A 17,952-nucleotide genomic window follows, 5' to 3' on the forward strand; every position below is an offset into this window, starting at 1 on the left:
CGTACGGAGCTATCTGATAGTCTCAAGACAAAGGAGAACTGGAATAGAAGCATCGAATTGACAAGAGGTTCACACTTCTTCGTAGCGTCGCAAGCTTATATCAGTACATAACGCTGTGGTGCACAATGAGGACGACGACTTCTGTGATCCAAAGCATTACCACCTCCTGGACATATCGCCCTTCGCATTATCTTGACTCCTCACCTTCCATCACGTCCCCCTGATCCATTCCTACCCATCCAGCTTCTTCAAAAACTGCAGGACCTCCTTCCCAACCATCTCCGGACTCTCCAAATGCGGCGCATGTCCCGCCCCAGGCACAGCAAGCAGCCTCGAATCCCTAAAATTCGAAGCCACCCACTCCGCCTCTTCAACAGGTTTCGACCAATCCGGATCTTTCTCACCCATAACAACCAACGCCGGTACATTCTTAATCTTGCTCAAATACGGTGTGACAGTGCTATGGTCCGCTCCCTTGACCGTAGCCTGGAAAGCCGCCCATCGCTTCGGTCGTGTGAGGGAATCCATGTTGTCTGCTGCACGTTTCGTAGCGCCTTCGTCTCCGAGACCTGGCCAGAGGGTCTTGCTGTAGGATTTCCATACAGAGGGACCCCAGGGTTTCATGACGAGAGTCTTCATCAAGGTAGGGCCGATTATGCCCATCACGCCTTGGGGATTGCGGAGGAATGGGCCGATGAGTATGAGGCCTCTGACGAGATCAGGGCGTCGTCCTGCTGCTATTGCTGCTCCGCCGGCGGATAACGAGGCGCCAGCTAGGACGACGGGTCCTTTGTTGAGCGTCTCGATGAGGGCGATGAAATCAGTTGCGATGGCCTCGTCGCCGTATTTTTGAAAGTCGGTGGAACTGTCGCCGTGGCCGCGGATGTCCATGACTGCTACTGTGAAGCCATTGGCCGCGAGTTGAGATGAAAGAGGAGCATATGCTGAGCGTAAGTCCCCCATGGCTGGTGCGCAGAGGACGAGAGGGCCGTTACCTTTGATTTCGACAGCAAGCTTGCCATGTTTGACGTCGCAATGCTGTAGGACCATTTTTGAGAATCGTCCTGGATTGCAGCGATGAGAAATTTAGAGGTGTCTTTCGGATCGCAAAGTATAGTGTTCGTTGTGAGAGTCTGTTTGAAGTGTTACTAGTTAGCCTCACTGGCTCAAGGCAGGCTCATGGCGCTGATATATGGAAACTACTACGATCATCACGGCCGTAGAGTCCATGCTACGGTCGAGCTGAAAAGTCGGACAATGGTCCTCATCTAGACGACGCAATCAGGCTGCTGGCTTTCTTCGAGCCCTGACACAAAAAACCGATGGAGTAGCAGCCCGGCTGCGCCACATGATGAATCATACGAAATGCATTTCTGCCTGCCCGCGAATGCGAGAGATGGATCGTCTGCAACACATGTGTAAGCATGTACTGGTGATATTTAGAGCGTGGACCACGCGGATGCCGTTCTTGTTGATTGGCTCGAATGTGTCGAAGGATTCGTCTGCTGGTCAATCATACGTGCTAGCCCCTATAAGGAAAGCAATGTACTTCCCTTTCGGAATCTCATGCGAAGAGGGGGACTCTGATGCAGCTTTGTGCTTGGTGGAATACTTTCCACGGTTAATTTCCTTCCGAGTTGGTTTCGGCATACAAGTTGTGAGAGAGCTACCAGATTTCAGCTCGTGGCACAGTCAACGGCGGCGCGGAGCTTTGGCGCGGCGCGAAGCTTTGGCGGCGGCGGGCAAGAGTTTGATGTATCATGCATTTCCTCAAGATGCCCTCCACCCTGTTATTTCCACTGCCTCGTTTTGTGTGCAAATTGCAGCCTGTCGTTCCTGAGCAACATGTCGTCACAAAATGAAGCTGCCTACCTGGATGCCGCGAGATCGAGCCCTCTCGCAGTCAAGGACGCCCCAGAGCCGGCGCCTCCATCGTCTAATCAGCTCATCATCAAGGCCAAAGCGATCGCTGTCAATCCCATGGACGCAATGATCCAACAAACTGGCATGATCGTTCCACCTGAGGCGTACCCATACATTCTTGGCTGCGATGTTGCTGGAGAGGTCGTTGCCGTTGGCTCGTCCGTGGCGAAAGTCAAGCCTGGCGATCGAGTTCTTGCCTGTGCAGAAAGAGGCTGCTTTCAGAAGTTCAACACCGTTGACCAAAGTCTTGTGACCAAGATACCCCAGAATGTCAAGGACACAGAAGCATGCGTATTACCCCTTGCTCTGTGCACAGCAGCGGTTACATTGTTCCAGAAAGATACGCTGGCCCTCGATCTACCCCGACTTGATGCGAGGCCAAATGGCAAAGTGGTCCTGGCTTGGGGCGGTGCGTCTGCCGTTGGAACCAATGGAATCCAATTGCTGAAGGCAGCAGGCTACGATGTTGCTGCTGTTGCTGGAAATCGCAACCACCAGTACTGCAAAGATCTCGGCGCTGACTATGTGTTTGATCACAAGTCGGCAGATGTCGAGAAGGAGATCATCGAGACTCTGAAAGAAAAGTCATTCGCTGGTGTGGCATGCTTCATCATGTCTATGGACATCATCGCAGCTTGTGCTCGAATTGCAGATCAGCTCGGTGACAACCCAAAGAACAAGTTCGTCGGCACAGTACTGGCTCCAGGAATGAATTATCAAGGACCTCTTCCGGACGGCGTGAGCATCGGCTATAGTGAGTTCGGGTCGATAAATGCAGACAGATAAGTGCTAACATATCTTAAGCTTGGGGCGACAGCTTAAAGTATAACGAAGTCGGGCCTGCGATCTGGGACAAATGGTTGACCCCAGCTCTCGCGAACGGAAGCATGAAATGTAAGCCAGATCCAGAGGTTGTGGGAAAGGGCCTGGAGAGTGTACAAGCCGGACTGGACCAAGTTGCTAGCGGAGTGTCTGCGAAGAAGATCGTGATTGAGATTGCGTGAAGCATGGCCAGGACCACGACAGTACATGGATCTGAGCCATTGCCCCTTTCTCATATTCGTGGGTAGATTGGGGTAAATCAGGCATTCGATGGTTAATTCAGCCATCTCATCAACTTGCAATTAATCTTCGTGTGTCCAGTGAGAATCGTTATGGGCTTTTGATGAGAATCGAATGATGGCGGATGGAATCGAGAGGTTGTTGCAGGAGACAAGGTCAGTCCAGAGGACGAAGCTCTGCGCACGGTCCCTTTCGCCTCGGCAATTGTCCGCATTTTGAAGGATCTGGAAGGTCAACAGGAAATACATCTCACATCACATCTCTACCCATTCATTGATGACATTGACAGTGGGAAAGAGTAATTTGGCCAAACAGTACACCTAGTACATCGCTAACACTCGCTCGCATCGTGGCATATCATCCGAAGTCATAACAGTCAAAACATCCAAGTCGCCAGCCTAGAACACAAGACCAGCGGCAAGCAGACCCAATCCCACGACACTTCCCATGCCCGTGACCATAGCGGCGGCAGCGCTGGAGGTCGACGATGCCTGAGCGGTAGCCGAACCGCTGGACGAAGGCGACGTGCCTGTGATGTGTCAATACGATTTCGAAAATCTTCCTCTGCGGATGAACTGTACCTGAGGACGATGGAGAGCTGGAGGAGCTCGATGCCTCTGTAGAAGTCCATTCAGCACTAAAGCCGGTAGCATTGGTGCAAGCTGGACCGGCGGTGCTGTTGGAGCCAGAGACGAATCGGACGGGAGCGCACTGGTTTCATGTCAGTGGATGGACGTAATGATGTCTCCAGCCAACCATACCTGGTAGAGAACGCCATCTACCGAGTGGTCGATGACTTGCAAAACGCCGGACTTTCCAGCAAAATCACTCGGTGCCCGAATGTTGGTCAAGCAGAACTCGCCAATGCCGGTGCTATTCACGACCGGAACAATCTCGGTAAAGTTGTAGGGGGCCTGGGTGTCGGTGGTGGCATGGAACGACCAGGAGCCAGCCGGATGAGAGGAGAAGATCTCGACCGCGAATTGATCGACTTGAACTTCTGGCGCGGTGTCGTTGACAGTCACAGTAGCTCCACCGCATGGCGAGTTTGGCTCATCGTCGTCGATGAAGCCAGCAGTCGGAGGCCAATCGAGGCGGAAGTGAGCGGCGCTCAGAGTGGCAGCGGCCAAGGTGAGGAACAGCAAGCGAGCCATATTGTTGGTTGCTGGTATCTGAAGAATGCGATATAATGTCTGTCTATTGATCTCGGACTTGTGGTCTTTGTCTTGGGTTCTGCTTAGAGTAATGGTGGCGAGAACTCGAGTTGGAAAACGATGAGACGAGGTGAGGTGCAAGACAGGGACACGCGAGTGATTTAAATGAAGGTTGCAACTGACATGGACCGGGGCCAGGAACCAAAGTCAAGGGCCCAAATTCAAGCATTCGCACGTGCAGTCGATCGATTCCACGCCGCATCCTCCGGAGAAGACTGCAGATTATGGGATGTGAATCAGGAACTCGAGATACCATTGGCCTCTTCACGATCCACGGACGCCTCGACAACGATCTTCTGGACAGACGGTGCTTCTAGACTTGTTGGTATAGCCTGAAGCCAATTAGCTCCACGCCAGAACGCCACTCCCGTGAGCAAGTATTTTATCTTGAGCAAGTTTCCAAGCCGTGTCAGTGCAACGCACCAACGTCTCGCAGATTCGTGCATTCGTCAAACACATCTTCAAGGTTGCTATCAATTTGCTCGCCTCTGCGCTGGTTGTTGTTGCTATTCGAAGCACCGTGTCAGGAGACCATCGAAAGACCCCGGACCCTGAACGAACCTTGACCTTGAGGCAACGCTTACTTGTTGCTGGACACCACTACCACTGCAGGAACCTGTGCAGCACTTCGTGCGACTGCCCTGGTTACTCTTTCAATGCGTGCATGAGATGTTACTGAAGGAGAGGTCCCAATGAATGTCCGTTGAATTTGCCTGCACTCGCTGAATCCTTCTCCCGGTTTACAGGAGCACTCCAGGCCAAAAGGAGCTGGTTCCGGACTACCCTCAGTGGAAGAATACGAGACTCTGAGAATCGACACATTGCGCCTTCATCAGCCAAAATGGACATGGGCGGGATGGATATGGGTGGTATGGATGGAGGCCATAGCGGCCATGATATGAGCGGCATGACCATGAGCGGTGGGATCTTTACGCCTGGAGACGAGCTCATCGCACGAGACTTCTGGTACGGCATTGCCGGATGCGTCGGACTCCTCACAATCATCAGAATCGCGACTGCGCTGGAGACCAGACAGCGTCTAAAGCGACAGCAACGAGAGCCACATTCGATATCTTCAAGACCGAAAGGATGGCTATCACAAGCGTTTGCTACCACCACTGCGACTGTACGAGAAGGCTTGTATCCTCAGCCTGTCCATTTCACTGGCCGCTTCAGCAAATACTTCACGCCACTATCTGTCGGTAAATGGCTCCTCCTTACATTCTACTGGGTCGTCCTGCTGTGCTTTCTCTGGAGCAACACGATCCTCAAACCCAACAACCCAATGTACGCCTACAAGTGGGAGAAGGTCGGCTTTCGAGCAGCCTGGGTCACGGTCTCGCAAATCCCCTTCATCTACTTGCTTTCATGCAAGTTCAATCCCATCAGTCTTCTAACGGGTATCTCGTATGAACGATTCAACTGGCTTCACCGATGGGCTGCGAGGACAGTCTTTCTGACTGCGATCGTCCACTGGAGCTTTTTCTTCACGGAGTGGGATATCGCGAAGATCGTAAGCTACGAGTTCGAACTCATGCCCATGGTCAAGTACGGCTTTGGAGCTTGGGCAATCATTGGCTGGATGGTTCTCTCTGGATTTGGGTTCTTCCGCAATATAAATTACGAGATTTTTGTCTTGCAACATATCGCTGCTGCGGCTGTGTTGCTGTGGGTGCTGTTCGTTCACGTACCCACGTACGCTCAATACAACATCTGGATGTCCGTCGCATTCATCACTTTTGACTGGGGTGCTCGAATCATTTGGGCTCTTTTGCGCAATACACATATCCTCGGCCGGGTAGGCCGGAGGCTTCCTGGATACGCAGCAAGGCTGGAGCCTTTACCTGGTGACGTTGTCCGCCTGACCATCGACGAAGCAGACTTCTCCTGGAAAGCAGGTCAGCACGCATACATCACCATTCCCGGTCTCTTCCGTCCCTTCGAGACACATCCTTTTACCATCGCAAACGCCCCGAGCAGCAAAGACTCGAGCCAACGACGCTTGACTATGCTGATTCAAGCTCGGTCAGGCTTCTCGCGGAGCTTGCACAAAGCCGCTTTGAAGAGTGAGGGCACCGATCAGCAATATCGAACCTTTATCCTGGGGCCATGGGGCATGCCCCCTGATCTATTACAATACGACACTCTCGTCCTCATTGCATGCTCATCTGGGGCATCTTTCATCATGCCTTTATTGCAAGATGTCATGCGAAGGCGAGGATGTGTTCGCGCGATAACATTACATTGGATCATCAAAGAAGACAACCACTTCTCGTGGTTCGGCGACGAACTGTCCGGCCTGGCGGAGCTATACAAGAAGTCGACAACATCGTTGCAGATCAGCGTCCACATCACGAGATCTGACGGGTCGCCTAGCGATGTCATTGCGTCTGCTGCGGCTGAGACCAAGCCTGGTCCTGAAGTTGAGACGTTCATGGTGGACTCTTCATCAGAAGCTGGCTCCAGTCTTCGCAAGGCGGGGTCCACAGAGAAAGAGGCTCATCCTTCACTATTGCAGCATAATAGGCGGAGAGAGCCATCTCTGAGCAGGAAATATGCTGGAAGGCCTACACTGGATTCGATGATACGGCCGTCGGTTGAGTCGGCGCTGGGCGAAACTGCCATTGTCGTATGCGGCGGCCAATCTATCACCGCGCAGAGTCGGACATATGTCGCCGCTCTGTCAGATGAGCGGGCGGTGCACAAGGGAACAGGCGCACAAGGAATCATGCTGTATACCGAGACGTACGGGTGGTAATGCTATAAAATGCATTTGCGAAGTCCGATATCAATGTCCCGCCCGCTCGTTCTCCACGACTACCTACAACAACGAATCCGTCACATTCAGACTCACATTCCTCACCGTGCACCCGCTCTGCTCCAACATCCCACTCAACACCTGCGCAAGCCACTCAAAAGCCCTCGCATCGCCATTCGTCTCTTCCGCGAGATGCCCTCCAACCGTATTCCTCTCGTACAGAATACTCACCCGCGCTTGACAATACCGCTCCACGATCGCATCCGAATCCGCCACGACGGTAATCTCATCCTGAATTGCTTTGTACACGAACAGCGGCATTTGAGGGACGCCGTGTTCGCCCATATTGGAGTCTCGGGCGAGGATGTCGAGGAAAGTTGGGTTGCTGAAGAATTGGATGCCGGAGCGGAAGTAGTTGGTCATGGTTTGATTTGCGAAGAAGTTGAAGGCGGAGAGGATGTCCATGTTGCGGATGGAGTCGAAGGTCGTGGCGTTGTACTGGCCTGAGGGTTTCAGCTCAGAATCCACGTATTGCCTAATGAAGGGCTGTTGCGTTGCTAGACCGAGCAAGGCGGAGGGGATGAGAGCCGCAAAGTATGAGCCGTCGTAGAGATTGGGGAGAGCAGCAGTGAGATTAGGCACGAGACCGCCGAGAGCAGCGCCATCGATTTTCAGCTCAGGGGCATATTGGACTTGGAGTTCGGCGGCCCATTCGGAGGCTATGGAGCCGCCACTATACCCCCAGAGAGCGATCCTGGTGTTGTTGGATAGACTCCAGCCTTGGAATTGATTCTTGACGGCACGGATCGAGTCGAGCGTTGCGTGGCCTTCTTGCACGCAGCAGGCGAAGGAGGCGAGTGGGCCTTCATGGTCCGGCACGTTGACGTACCAGCCGCGGGAGAGGGCGCCTGTGATGTCTGTGTAGACTAGGCCTTGGGTGGAGGGAGGGGCGTAGAAGGCATAGCTGGGGCTGGCGTCGACGTCTGGGGTGTTGTAGGGAATTTGGTACGAGAGGAGAGCGCTATGGTTGCCGGTCTTGGGGATGAAGAGAGTTGTCACGGCCCACGCGGGACGGTAGTTGGTGTCGGTGCTGCGGTAGAGGATGTTGAAGGCCTCGGAGGCGTTGAATACTGATGTGAGGTTTCCTGGTGCGCGACGGATGCGGAGGACTTCGCCGGGCTGGCGGTATTCCCAGTCTGAGGGTGCTGTATACCACGGGTCTTGCCGTGGGGGTATGGGGATGCCTGGCGAGACTTGTCGAGGAACTGGCTGTAGGGAGGCTGCTTCGGTGAGCGAGGTAAGGAGAAAGATGAGACAAGATTCGGCGAGAAACAGCATTTTGCTCGAGGTGACTGATCAAGTACCTGTGATCGCTGCAAGAAGCTGCTAAACTAACCCATCACCAGTGCGAGGCCTACTCTTAATGTACGTTTCGGACTGCGGGTTTCGTCGATCTTCTACCCTATCCATTGTCGGCCATACTCGATGCCCTTAGCGGCCTTCAAGCACGTTGTCTTCATGCACGCTTTCACATCGTTGTCCTCTGCAGCATGCGAATGCGCTATTTTTACCTGAACAGGCAATCTGAACGTACTCACAAAGCATGCCCTCACGGGCACTTCACAGCACGAAATGCTTCGTCATCCATGCGAAGCAGGCGGAGGGTCCACGGCGTTAACGGTGTTGGTGGAGCATACTTCCATCGAAGTGATTATGAACAGCGTTGCGCTCGCTCCTCGCGTCCGATCTCTGGAGGAGTAACAGAGAGGAAACCTAGGTGCTGGCGGGGAGACTTGAGGCTGGAAGGATGCGAAGGAACGATTGGGTTTCAGGCGCTAGCCTTGTTTCGTTTCTGGGGATACGAAGGATGAGGAAGCCTCAGTGCTTGGTGTCCTCTTGTGATGCTTCTTTTCTTATTCTCATTGTTTTGCCTTGTTTACAGATCCTACGTGCTTGTCCGGCTCGAGGGCTGATGCATATGAGCGGGGATAAAGTCATGCTTCCAACCGCGACCAAGGTATTCGCACCAGCGAGCGAGCGAATACACACGCTGGAGTGAGCTACGGTCTTGCGTCTTTCAATGTACGAGCCTATGGACCTAATGCGGTCACCGCAATCTTTTATGTGAGTGGACCGGACGCATGTGCAACTGCCATTCGACTTTGATATTGACGATGCTGCCTCCTGACCAGGGCGACATTGGACGGCGAGCTGTCTACGCCATGCGTCAATATCGCAACAGCAGTGGACGGTATACACAATCGTTATGTATACAAGCCCCTTGCTTCACACTAACGCGAAACGCAGGAATCCCATGAACGAGATCGCGGAGCATTCGAGGAACACGCAACCAGATCCGACCACTTATCAAGCTTCCGAGTTGCGAACATCGCATAGTAGTCAAGCAGATGCTCTCTTTGGGAGACCGCTTAGTAGTCTACGATCTGCTCGTCTGAAAAAGATACTGTCACTGGTACAGCGTCGGTTCTCAGCACCCAACAGAGATCCATGATTATTGTTGATGCGTCGTGTGGAGGAGTCACACTGATGACAAGGCGGCGTCATGTGGCAATAGTGCAGTTGAAGGTAAGTCAAGTCAAAGAGTTATTCATTGTGTGTTGTCTAAGGAGTAGAAGCAGCCAGTCTCTTATAGTGCCCAGCTTGGCAATCACATGATAAATGGGTCCATTCACTTCAAGTAGTGCCCTCGCTACAAAACGCAGAGCGACCTATCAAGCGTCATCGGCTGAACATGTCGCCCACCATCACACCAACTGCAGTCGCATCCTCGTTGCCTGCACCAATGAAACAGCACACTGCCAAGACTCACGCCGCCGATGGCTCCAGGTATTCAGATCCCGGCAGTGTCGATAGCCGTCCAACCTCGATGGCTCTACCAACCCGCCCTGACCAGGAAGACGAAAAGTTGCCGGCCGCAGAGCGTGTCTTTGGGATCTTCGAATTGCTCCAGCATATTCTGTCCTATCTTATGTGCATGTCTTCTCCGAGGGCTGATGCGTGAGAGTCGCAGTGTCTTTACGGCCGGCAAGAAGGTGTGGCCCTCCTTATTACGCACGAAGTGGAACTTTTATCCCCAACACTCTCGAACTGTCCAAGCATTCTGACACACGATTAGAAGCTTGGTTGCTGCAAAAACCAGGGGAATGGCAATGCCATGGGCTCCACTTTGAGCGAGACGACGATGGTATAATATCAGCTCCTCCTTCCGTGCCGAAGGTATGTGACTTCCAATCTCACACCTCTTCTTGACCAACCGGCATGCTTGAGCTCACGTTTACATAAGGCATCTTGTGTGATCTCGTCTTCACGCTCAAAGTCGCACAGCCGTTCTCTCTCGATGTTCAGAAGAGATCAACCGTTTCGGTGCCGCTCCAGCTCCCTAGACGGTCTGCTAACGACCGGGATTTTTAGATGTTCTAGTTTGAGCGAAAAGAGGGTCTTCGTAGCTCGGTTAAACCCAGCCACTGAACGCTGTCGATGACTACCAGCAGGCTGAGCTTCCGCCATCCTCGTTCGTTCCTCAGCGGGCTGCGTGCTCTCGAGACAAGACGAGAAAGCATTCGCAGCTGGTCAAAGCAAGGAGACTTTATCTTGAGCCTCTCCAGACTCCAATCTCTCCCCATTTGCCGATCTCCAAACCTTGACGGCCAACCTCTCTCGTTCGAATTTCCCGACGCGCAAACGGCCCGTCAACATCCACGGAACGGGACATATCGGATTGCGGTGAAGAAAAGTCAGCGACTCTCTGGATGATGAAGGGATCTGAAGCGTCGTGTTCTCATTGCCACAGACATGCCATCATCACTGGACTGGACACGCCTTTCGGTGATGCTCCGTGGAAAGAGTACGACCGAGAACACGAAAGCCCGGATCCGGCAACCCGACCCAAGGAGGATCGTGTGGTATGGCGTGTCGTCTCCATAGGGATTCGATCCAAATACCGCACGCGGCAAGCAAAGACAAGATGATGAAGAAGAACATGGATCTCTTCGAGCATGCGAACAGCTTCTTCGGGGCTTGCGTTGCGCCTGTGGCATTTTTGGCCACGTGATACAAACGTTTCGCACAAGCCGTCAAAACCTTACCAAGCATCACAGGGACTGCGACCAGAATGTGAGATAAGCATAGAGTCGGAGAGGCTTCGTCAGAGCCTTGGTGCGGGCCTGCGCATCAGACGTGGAGACGACGGACGCGGATGCATCCACTGCTTTCCTTACCCCAGGGTGCCGGTTTACCGTTATTCTCGCAATAAAACAACTTTCTCCTTCCCTTTCGTCTGTGAGGGGAGAGGAAGAAACGGATTGGACGTCTTGCGTGAAGTAGATGAATGAGACAGAGGCCTCTAGCGACAGTAAATCGACTTTCTGACCCCGATATCCTTTCGTTTGCTGCAACTGACCAAGCCAACAGCAATCATGTCCGCTCAACTACACCCACCGTCCCCCAGCGACGAGAAGAAGGATGATTCGTCCTTCCCTGCCTCCCGGGATGAGACACCCACCCGTCTAGAGGAGAAGAAAGAAGACTGCCAAAGCGAGCTCGTCAACGAAGAAGAAGCCCTCGCCCGAGCAAGAGCCCAGCCCGACTCCTCGAACCCCATCTGGATCACCTTCAGCGTCGACGATCGAGACAACCCCCGAAACTTCCCTCGTTGGAAGAAATGGTACATCACCGCCTTGGTCAGCTACTACAATTTCCTGGCTTCGACGGGTGCGTCGGGGTATACGAATGCTTCGGCGGGGATCTCGCAGACATATCATGTCAGTAGGGAGGTGTCGACCCTGGGAATGTCGATGTTCGTGTTTGGATTCGCTCTGGGACCGCTGCTGCTGGCGCCCTTGAGCGAGTACTACGGCCGACGACCGATCTACGTCGTATCGCTGTTCGTGCTCTTCATCTTCCAGCTCCCCATCGCCCTGGCGCCTAACATCGGCACCATCCTGATATGCAGATTGCTGGGAGGCATCGGCGGCTCTGTGGCGTTAACGAACGCCGGCGGGTCGATTTCGGATATCTGGACGAGGGATGAGAATGGATACGCCATGATGTACTACGCATTGTTTTCCGTGGCGTCTCAGCCGCTCTCGCTGGCCATGACGGGATACATCTCACAAGATCTAGGGTGGCGCTGGGTGTTCTGGTGGCAGATGATCGTCTTTGGTGTGTCCTGGTTGATCACACTCATCTACATGCCCGAGACGAGACACAGCAGCGTGCTGGAGAGGAAAGCCAGACGCGTACGAAAGATGCTGGCGAAAGAAGGCTTCGGCGATGCAGCGGTCCTAGAACAGATCTCGGACGCCCATAACCACGGACGGAAACGCAGTCTCCACAGGCTGTTTGCCAGGAACCTAACCCGGCCGTTCAAGTTCCTCTTCACAGAGCCCATCACCATCGGGGCCGCAGCGTATCTGGGCTTCATCTACGCGATGCTGTTCATGTTCAACGAATCCTTCTCCCTCGTCTTCGGCAACAACCACAATTTCAACACAGGCGAGAGCGGGCTCTCCTTCCTCGGCGTCGTCGTGGGTGCCGTCCTCGCGGCCTGCTGCCACCCTCTGCAAGAACACTACTATCGGAAACGAGTCGCCCAAAACGACGGCAAAGGCGTCCCGGAGGCGAGGATGTGGACTGCTTGCGTTGGAGCCTTTTTCATGCCCATTAGGTGAGTCGGTCCTAGCTTATAAGCAACGGATGGCTGGTCCAGGCTAACCATGTGATAATCTAGCCTCTTCTGGTTTGCTTGGACATCATTTAAATCCGTCCCTTGGATCGTCCCTATCATCGCCTCCGCGTTCTGGGGCGCGGGAATCTTCATCGTTACGCTGGCTATGCTGAACTACCTCGTTGACAGTTACCAGACCTACAGCGCCAGTGCGTTAGCCGGGGCGAACGTTGTACGGAACGCACTCGGCGCGGTGTTTCCGCTTTTTACGGATCAGATGTACAATGCTATGGGGTATGAGTGGGCGGGGACGTTTGTGGCGTGTTTGAGTTTGTTGTTTGTGCCGTTGCCGATTTGGTGGTTTTGGAGGGGGGAGAGGCTGCGGTTGAGGAGTCCTTGGGCGAGGTATGTTCTATCTTGTTCTTCAGTAAACTGGCTTCTTGAAGGGGCTTTTGGCTGACTTACCTTATAGGGAGCACTTTGATCAGAGTGAGGATAATCCGCATTGATGTGACTGGGTAGGCACAAGACATGGAGTTGAGGGAGTGGTGGGTATCTCTGGAACTTTTAGCGCATAGCGGTGACGTGTGGTGGGATGCATCGGTATGGCGCACAACTGAAGCAAAAGAAATGGTGTTATTCACTACATGCAACCTCAAAGGCCATTGAGCTGACCCTGCTATGTCCCACGAATGCCTGTCCGACTGTTCCTTGAGTTGGAAATATGCCAGTCGAAATCGCCTGTCCAGTCTCCCTCCGCCTTGTTGCATGCCCATGTCGGCTTGAGTCTCAGCGAGTTTCGACGGATCTCATTTCTTCGCGGCACGCTGCAGCTCATTCTTCCTCAGCTGCTGTCTGATGAGGTTCTCCTCAAGACGCAGGCGGAGCAGTTCGTCATCCGCCTCGACACCCAACGCAGCAGGAGCTGGTGTGCTCATGCCGTCGGTCTCGCTGCTTGGACGCCTAAACAACTGCTCTATGTACTGTGCTCGCCGTTCTAGGGTTCCTGGTGACTCGCGGTCCCGAAGTGGCGCGCTCGGCGCTGCACATGTGGTGATGGCATCTTCTTCTTGTTTGATCGCTGCTTCCACGTCTTGGATAGGGGCTGGAAGATGTACCTCTTCATCGTCCTCGTCGTCGTCGTCGATTGGCCATCCGATCTTCTCCTTGGCTTTGAAGATCACGTCTCTTGCCGAGTGCCCGATATTTCGATCTTTCGACGACCCCGGGCATGATCGCTTGATGCTCCTCTTCGGGGACCCTCGCGAGAGCCGCTTCGATGCGTGCGTAGCTGCTAAGCGGTTGTGGGAAGAAGTGCTCATCAGTCTCGAATCCGAGGCCGTGGGATTTGTAGACCTGGCAAGAGACGGACCGATGTCTTCGACTCCTGGAGACTGTCAATGACTGCGTTTCGTTGCCCAGATCATGTATCTGAGAATGTTCTCCGTTCAAGGATAGAAGTGCATGCTTACTCATGTTCTTGAATTGGAACGCTGTGTGCTCCCCTCGCTCGCCTTCCAAGGGCGTGAACCAAGCGTTGCGGATCACTTTGGGTTTATCCATGTTCTGATATCTGCCAATTGACTTAGTAAGACAAGGGTGCGATGTAGTTTCAGGGGGTCGTTCAACATACTGCTCCCAGGTTGGTTCGCTGTCCTCTCGTGCTTGCATAAACCCCGTTCGATTCGAGAATGTGCCACGGCGAACGAAGACTGTGATGCATCCAGAGTTTGTGTCAATGTCTTCAATCCACGCAGTCTCCGCAGTGCGCGCATTGTGTGGGTCTGTCAACGGTCAGTATCGCAGATCGCCTTGTCACATTTAGGTCTCCCTACTCGTCTCCGCTGGCATCTGAATTTCCCATCGAGTGATACTCGTCCTGTGGAAGAGCTTGACTTGGTCGAAGACGAAAATGAGCCCGATATCGGCTTTGTCAATCCAGAATAGCTGTTTGAAGTCCCATTTTGACTTATCGGGATAGATGTCGTTTGCACAAATTTGAATGGCGACCCCGTCGGCCTCATAAAGCTGGAAGTTGCAGTCAAATTTGAGATGAATGACAGTCTCTCTCGCAGGCTCTTCACAAATGAGTTTGCTGAATACACGTCCACTGTAGGCAGCATTGTCCTTGAGGAACTTGTTCTCGTGCTCTGTGATAGCATTGCCATCCGGACCGGTAATGTACACGTCGACGCCTTCTGAATGCATGTCGTTCGTAATCAGTGACGTTGGTTGAGTATGAGATGATGGTGCTGTTGCCAACGAGTGGGTCATGGAAAGAAATTCGTCTGGGGTGTCGCTGTTGTGCACGGTGGCAGGGTGCATGTGAACGCGAAAGTAATGGCAGCTGATATAAGTCTGAGTGGTTGTCGCCGTGAGAAGTGGATCGCTTCGAAGGGGTTGTTGTGGAGCTGCGATGCTCGCAAGGGTTCGCAACCGATAACAATGCCAGCTCTGCGCTCGAATTGTAGAACAACGCACTTCGCAAGTGAGTCCGACTGCGTTGAAGATCTTCAGAAGCGCGGAAGCTTTGGCTGGATACCAGACTGGAAAGCCTCGCCGCGGTACCTACTTCTTGCGAAACAACCAATGAGCGCTGCCGCATTAGTCACACGTAAGGCTTAAGCACCATTGCACATGTGAGTGAATATGGTCGACAGTACCAGTCGCTCGTGCCAGAGCTGGGGCTCAGTGACATCAGGAAATGCATTGTCTTGTCTTGAATATATACACAGCTCTTTCTCCATTTGAGCCTCCCTTCAAAACGCCGGTATCCCATCTCCCATCTCATGACTCCCTCAAAGCATTGGCCTTCTGTGCTCGCTCGTGCTCGATGATCTGCTTGCTCCACCATCTCGAAGGGAAGAACCGGTCGGACTATTACGTGGTCAACTTCTGTCCCTCCTTCCTCTTCTGCTATACGTACTCTTGGCATCTCATTCCTGAACTCGTTCTCTGCGCTGTAGCTCCAAGCCATGGCGACAATCCCAGTCATCACGGCACCCATGATGGCGGTGTTGGTCTTCCAGTTGTCGGGTTGGGAGTACCAGCCTCCGGCTGGCGACCAGACGTGTTTTGGGTAGCTGTAGGACGCTCAGATCAGCCATTGAAGTCGCGCAAAAGGGACAGTGATATCGCCATACGGGATCTTGCCGCCTCCGCTTCGTAGTATTTGCGTTACCCTCATTGTGTGCGGTGGTGAGGGATGTATCGAGGTCAACGTCGAGATTTGAGGTGCGGTCGCTGCGGAGCTCGGGAGAGAGCAGCGGCCAGCCCAAGTCGATTGCGCTCAAGCCAAGCCCTCATCGACAACGCGGAAAAGTTTCAAGGGAGAGGCACACGACATCAACCACGACCGACTTTCCTTCACCGCACCCATCGCGCATTGATGCTCTGACACATGAAGACCCTACGCCTGGACCGCTGGGCATCGCAGTTACAGCCTCCTCGCAACCCGCGGTTATATCTGCTCTCCCAGAGGTGTCCCTTTTCCACACGCGAGTCGGCCGCACCGAAGCGAGGCGAGTTGCAGCGGCGACAGCATCACATACAGACCCAATGGCAGCCGCCGAGACGAGATATCACCAGTCGGAGGCAGGCGTCGAGCGCTGCGGCAGCACAGGTTCCAGAAGATGATGTGGAATATCGAGAATCGCCCTCGCAGACACGACCCAACTTTCCTACCCACAAACGTGCGACCGGTTCGGCGAAGCTATCAGCATTACACGCGAGATTGTCGCTGCCGACAAAACTTCCCTTACAGACATTGGCGCGATGTCTGATCGATCCGTCAGTAGATCCCCGGCCGGGGTACAGCAACGCGCCATTGGCAATACTGGGCCAGGAGCTGTTGGGATACTATACCTCAGAACATATCATATGTCATTATCCACGGCTACCGATGCCAGTGCTATTCGCCGCACAATACGCATACGTGGGACCTCCAACACTTGCGGCGATGCGATTAGAATGGGGAGTAGAGCACGTGGCCGCTCCAGGTCCAGAAGTTGATCCTGGACTTTTACAACTGAAGAGGATGGAGGCCGGCAACGCAATGGCAGAAGATGGGACACAGCTCGTGAAAGACTTGCCTCTCGCGAGGAAGCTGGGAAGTGGGAGGAGAAATGATCAATATAACTATCGACGAGGCTTCAGTAGCCGGGTAGTCTATGATGATCAGTTCGGAGACCTACACTCAGGCCTCAAGACGCTCGACGAGTTACCTCCATACGCCGGCGCGCCGCAAGCAGAAGCATCGGAAGGCGGCGAAGAACTGCCACCCTTCACTCCACAAGACCACCCCGTAACGATGGACACCGACCCCACCACCGTCGAAGCCGCCAGCGCAGGTTTCGTCCGCGCTCTGACAGGAGCCATTTATCTCCACGCAGGCACGTCCGCCGCCAAAGCCTTCCACCGAGCACACATCCTCAGCCGACACCTCCAACTGCACGAACTATTCCACTTCACCCACCCTACTCGCGATCTCTCCCGTCTCTGTGCACGAGAAGGTTTTGAGCCACCAGTCGCCCGACTGATCAGCGAGACGGGTCGACTTTCAGGGACGCCTGTGTTCGTCGTGGGTGTGTTCAGCGGAGATGACAAACTCGGCGAGGGAGCGGGTGTATCCCTGAACGAGGCGAGAGTCCGAGCTGCCGCGGCGGCATTGAGGAGCTGGTACTTGTACAGCCCACGAGAAGAGGATATCATCGTGCCGAGTGATGTCGAGGGGGAGACGAACAAGAAGTGGAAGCCGCAACTGATTGACATGGGGGAGATCGTCACCTGAGGTAAGATGATCAAAGAGGCGACTTTCGCGAAACACCTGTATTGCTAGTACTGCATGAGCGGACGGGAAAAGGAAAGAAGTGGGCATTTGCATGGGTGAAAGGAGAAACGCGTTGAACAAGACGAAATGTTCGTTGTTCATTATGTACAAATACAACCAAATCAACCCAATAAGTTTTATGTATGGGTCGCAGAGCAGAGGAGTGAATGACACCGAACTCTACTTCAAATTCCATCTTCTTCACGCATTACCAAGAGTAGAAAAGGTGGAACGGTGGGGGGAGCGATTCGTTCTGACATTAACATTTCATTCAGAGAAAACAACAAAACGATCAACAATAGCATCTCGAGGTATCCGGCTGCTGAAAACAAGAAAAAATAACGACCCAAACAGTCGACACAAGCAAGCAGCATGTGAAAGCCCACAGAGCCTAACCCTTCTCTTCCCCTTTCCCTTGTTCTTGTTCTTCATCAATTCGTCGTTCAAGAGTGTACACGGTAAAACTCAACCACATCAACCT

General features: G+C 53.4%; 10 protein-coding genes across 10 annotated transcripts; 5 read left to right on the top strand and 5 right to left on the bottom strand.

The window, feature by feature from the left end:
- Positions 1–231: 231 nt before the first annotated feature.
- On the bottom strand, positions 232–1,050 carry M409DRAFT_28185 (uncharacterized protein; the record flags this gene model as incomplete). The annotated part of the gene is made up of 1 exon (XM_033808916.1): positions 232–1,050. The coding sequence occupies one exon, from the start codon at positions 1,048–1,050 to the stop codon at positions 232–234; it is 819 nt and encodes a 272-aa protein (XP_033662344.1).
- A 795-nt stretch (positions 1,051–1,845) lies between these two features.
- M409DRAFT_37556 (uncharacterized protein) lies at positions 1,846–2,927 on the top strand (the record flags this gene model as incomplete). Its single annotated transcript, XM_033810753.1, has 2 exons — positions 1,846–2,677; positions 2,728–2,927. 2 exons carry the CDS (start codon positions 1,846–1,848, stop codon positions 2,925–2,927), a joined length of 1,032 nt encoding a protein of 343 aa, XP_033662345.1.
- Positions 2,928–3,383: 456 nt separating this feature from the next.
- M409DRAFT_59159 (uncharacterized protein) lies at positions 3,384–4,139 on the bottom strand (the record flags this gene model as incomplete). Its single annotated transcript, XM_033814109.1, has 3 exons — positions 3,384–3,514; positions 3,567–3,696; positions 3,747–4,139. 3 exons carry the CDS (start codon positions 4,137–4,139, stop codon positions 3,384–3,386), a joined length of 654 nt encoding a protein of 217 aa, XP_033662346.1.
- A 931-nt stretch (positions 4,140–5,070) lies between these two features.
- M409DRAFT_69799 (uncharacterized protein) lies at positions 5,071–6,957 on the top strand (the record flags this gene model as incomplete). Its single annotated transcript, XM_033818445.1, has 1 exon — positions 5,071–6,957. One exon carries the CDS (start codon positions 5,071–5,073, stop codon positions 6,955–6,957), a length of 1,887 nt encoding a protein of 628 aa, XP_033662347.1.
- A 63-nt stretch (positions 6,958–7,020) lies between these two features.
- On the bottom strand, positions 7,021–8,295 carry M409DRAFT_28189 (uncharacterized protein; the record flags this gene model as incomplete). The annotated part of the gene is made up of 1 exon (XM_033808917.1): positions 7,021–8,295. One exon carries the CDS (start codon positions 8,293–8,295, stop codon positions 7,021–7,023), a length of 1,275 nt encoding a protein of 424 aa, XP_033662348.1.
- A 742-nt stretch (positions 8,296–9,037) lies between these two features.
- On the top strand, positions 9,038–9,979 carry M409DRAFT_59162 (uncharacterized protein; the record flags this gene model as incomplete). Its single annotated transcript, XM_033814110.1, has 4 exons — positions 9,038–9,081; positions 9,150–9,208; positions 9,437–9,543; positions 9,611–9,979. 4 exons carry the CDS (start codon positions 9,038–9,040, stop codon positions 9,977–9,979), a joined length of 579 nt encoding a protein of 192 aa, XP_033662349.1.
- A 1,326-nt stretch (positions 9,980–11,305) lies between these two features.
- M409DRAFT_69801 (uncharacterized protein) lies at positions 11,306–13,152 on the top strand (the record flags this gene model as incomplete). Its single annotated transcript, XM_033818446.1, has 4 exons — positions 11,306–11,395; positions 11,517–12,643; positions 12,707–13,048; positions 13,116–13,152. The coding sequence occupies 4 exons, from the start codon at positions 11,306–11,308 to the stop codon at positions 13,150–13,152; spliced, it is 1,596 nt and encodes a 531-aa protein (XP_033662350.1).
- A 300-nt stretch (positions 13,153–13,452) lies between these two features.
- Positions 13,453–14,968, bottom strand: M409DRAFT_59164 (uncharacterized protein; the record flags this gene model as incomplete). The annotated part of the gene is made up of 4 exons (XM_033814111.1): positions 13,453–14,030; positions 14,116–14,216; positions 14,277–14,427; positions 14,479–14,968. 4 exons carry the CDS (start codon positions 14,966–14,968, stop codon positions 13,453–13,455), a joined length of 1,320 nt encoding a protein of 439 aa, XP_033662351.1.
- A 462-nt stretch (positions 14,969–15,430) lies between these two features.
- Positions 15,431–15,830, bottom strand: M409DRAFT_28192 (uncharacterized protein; the record flags this gene model as incomplete). Its single annotated transcript, XM_033808918.1, has 3 exons — positions 15,431–15,520; positions 15,570–15,726; positions 15,787–15,830. The coding sequence occupies 3 exons, from the start codon at positions 15,828–15,830 to the stop codon at positions 15,431–15,433; spliced, it is 291 nt and encodes a 96-aa protein (XP_033662352.1).
- A 213-nt stretch (positions 15,831–16,043) lies between these two features.
- Positions 16,044–17,432, top strand: M409DRAFT_59165 (uncharacterized protein; the record flags this gene model as incomplete). The annotated part of the gene is made up of 1 exon (XM_033814112.1): positions 16,044–17,432. The coding sequence occupies one exon, from the start codon at positions 16,044–16,046 to the stop codon at positions 17,430–17,432; it is 1,389 nt and encodes a 462-aa protein (XP_033662353.1).
- Between the last annotated feature and the right edge of the window lie 520 nt (positions 17,433–17,952).

This window comes from Zasmidium cellare (genome assembly GCF_010093935.1).
Source record: "Zasmidium cellare ATCC 36951 unplaced genomic scaffold M409scaffold_41, whole genome shotgun sequence".
In the NCBI taxonomy this organism is placed as follows: domain Eukaryota; kingdom Fungi; phylum Ascomycota; class Dothideomycetes; order Mycosphaerellales; family Mycosphaerellaceae; genus Zasmidium; species Zasmidium cellare.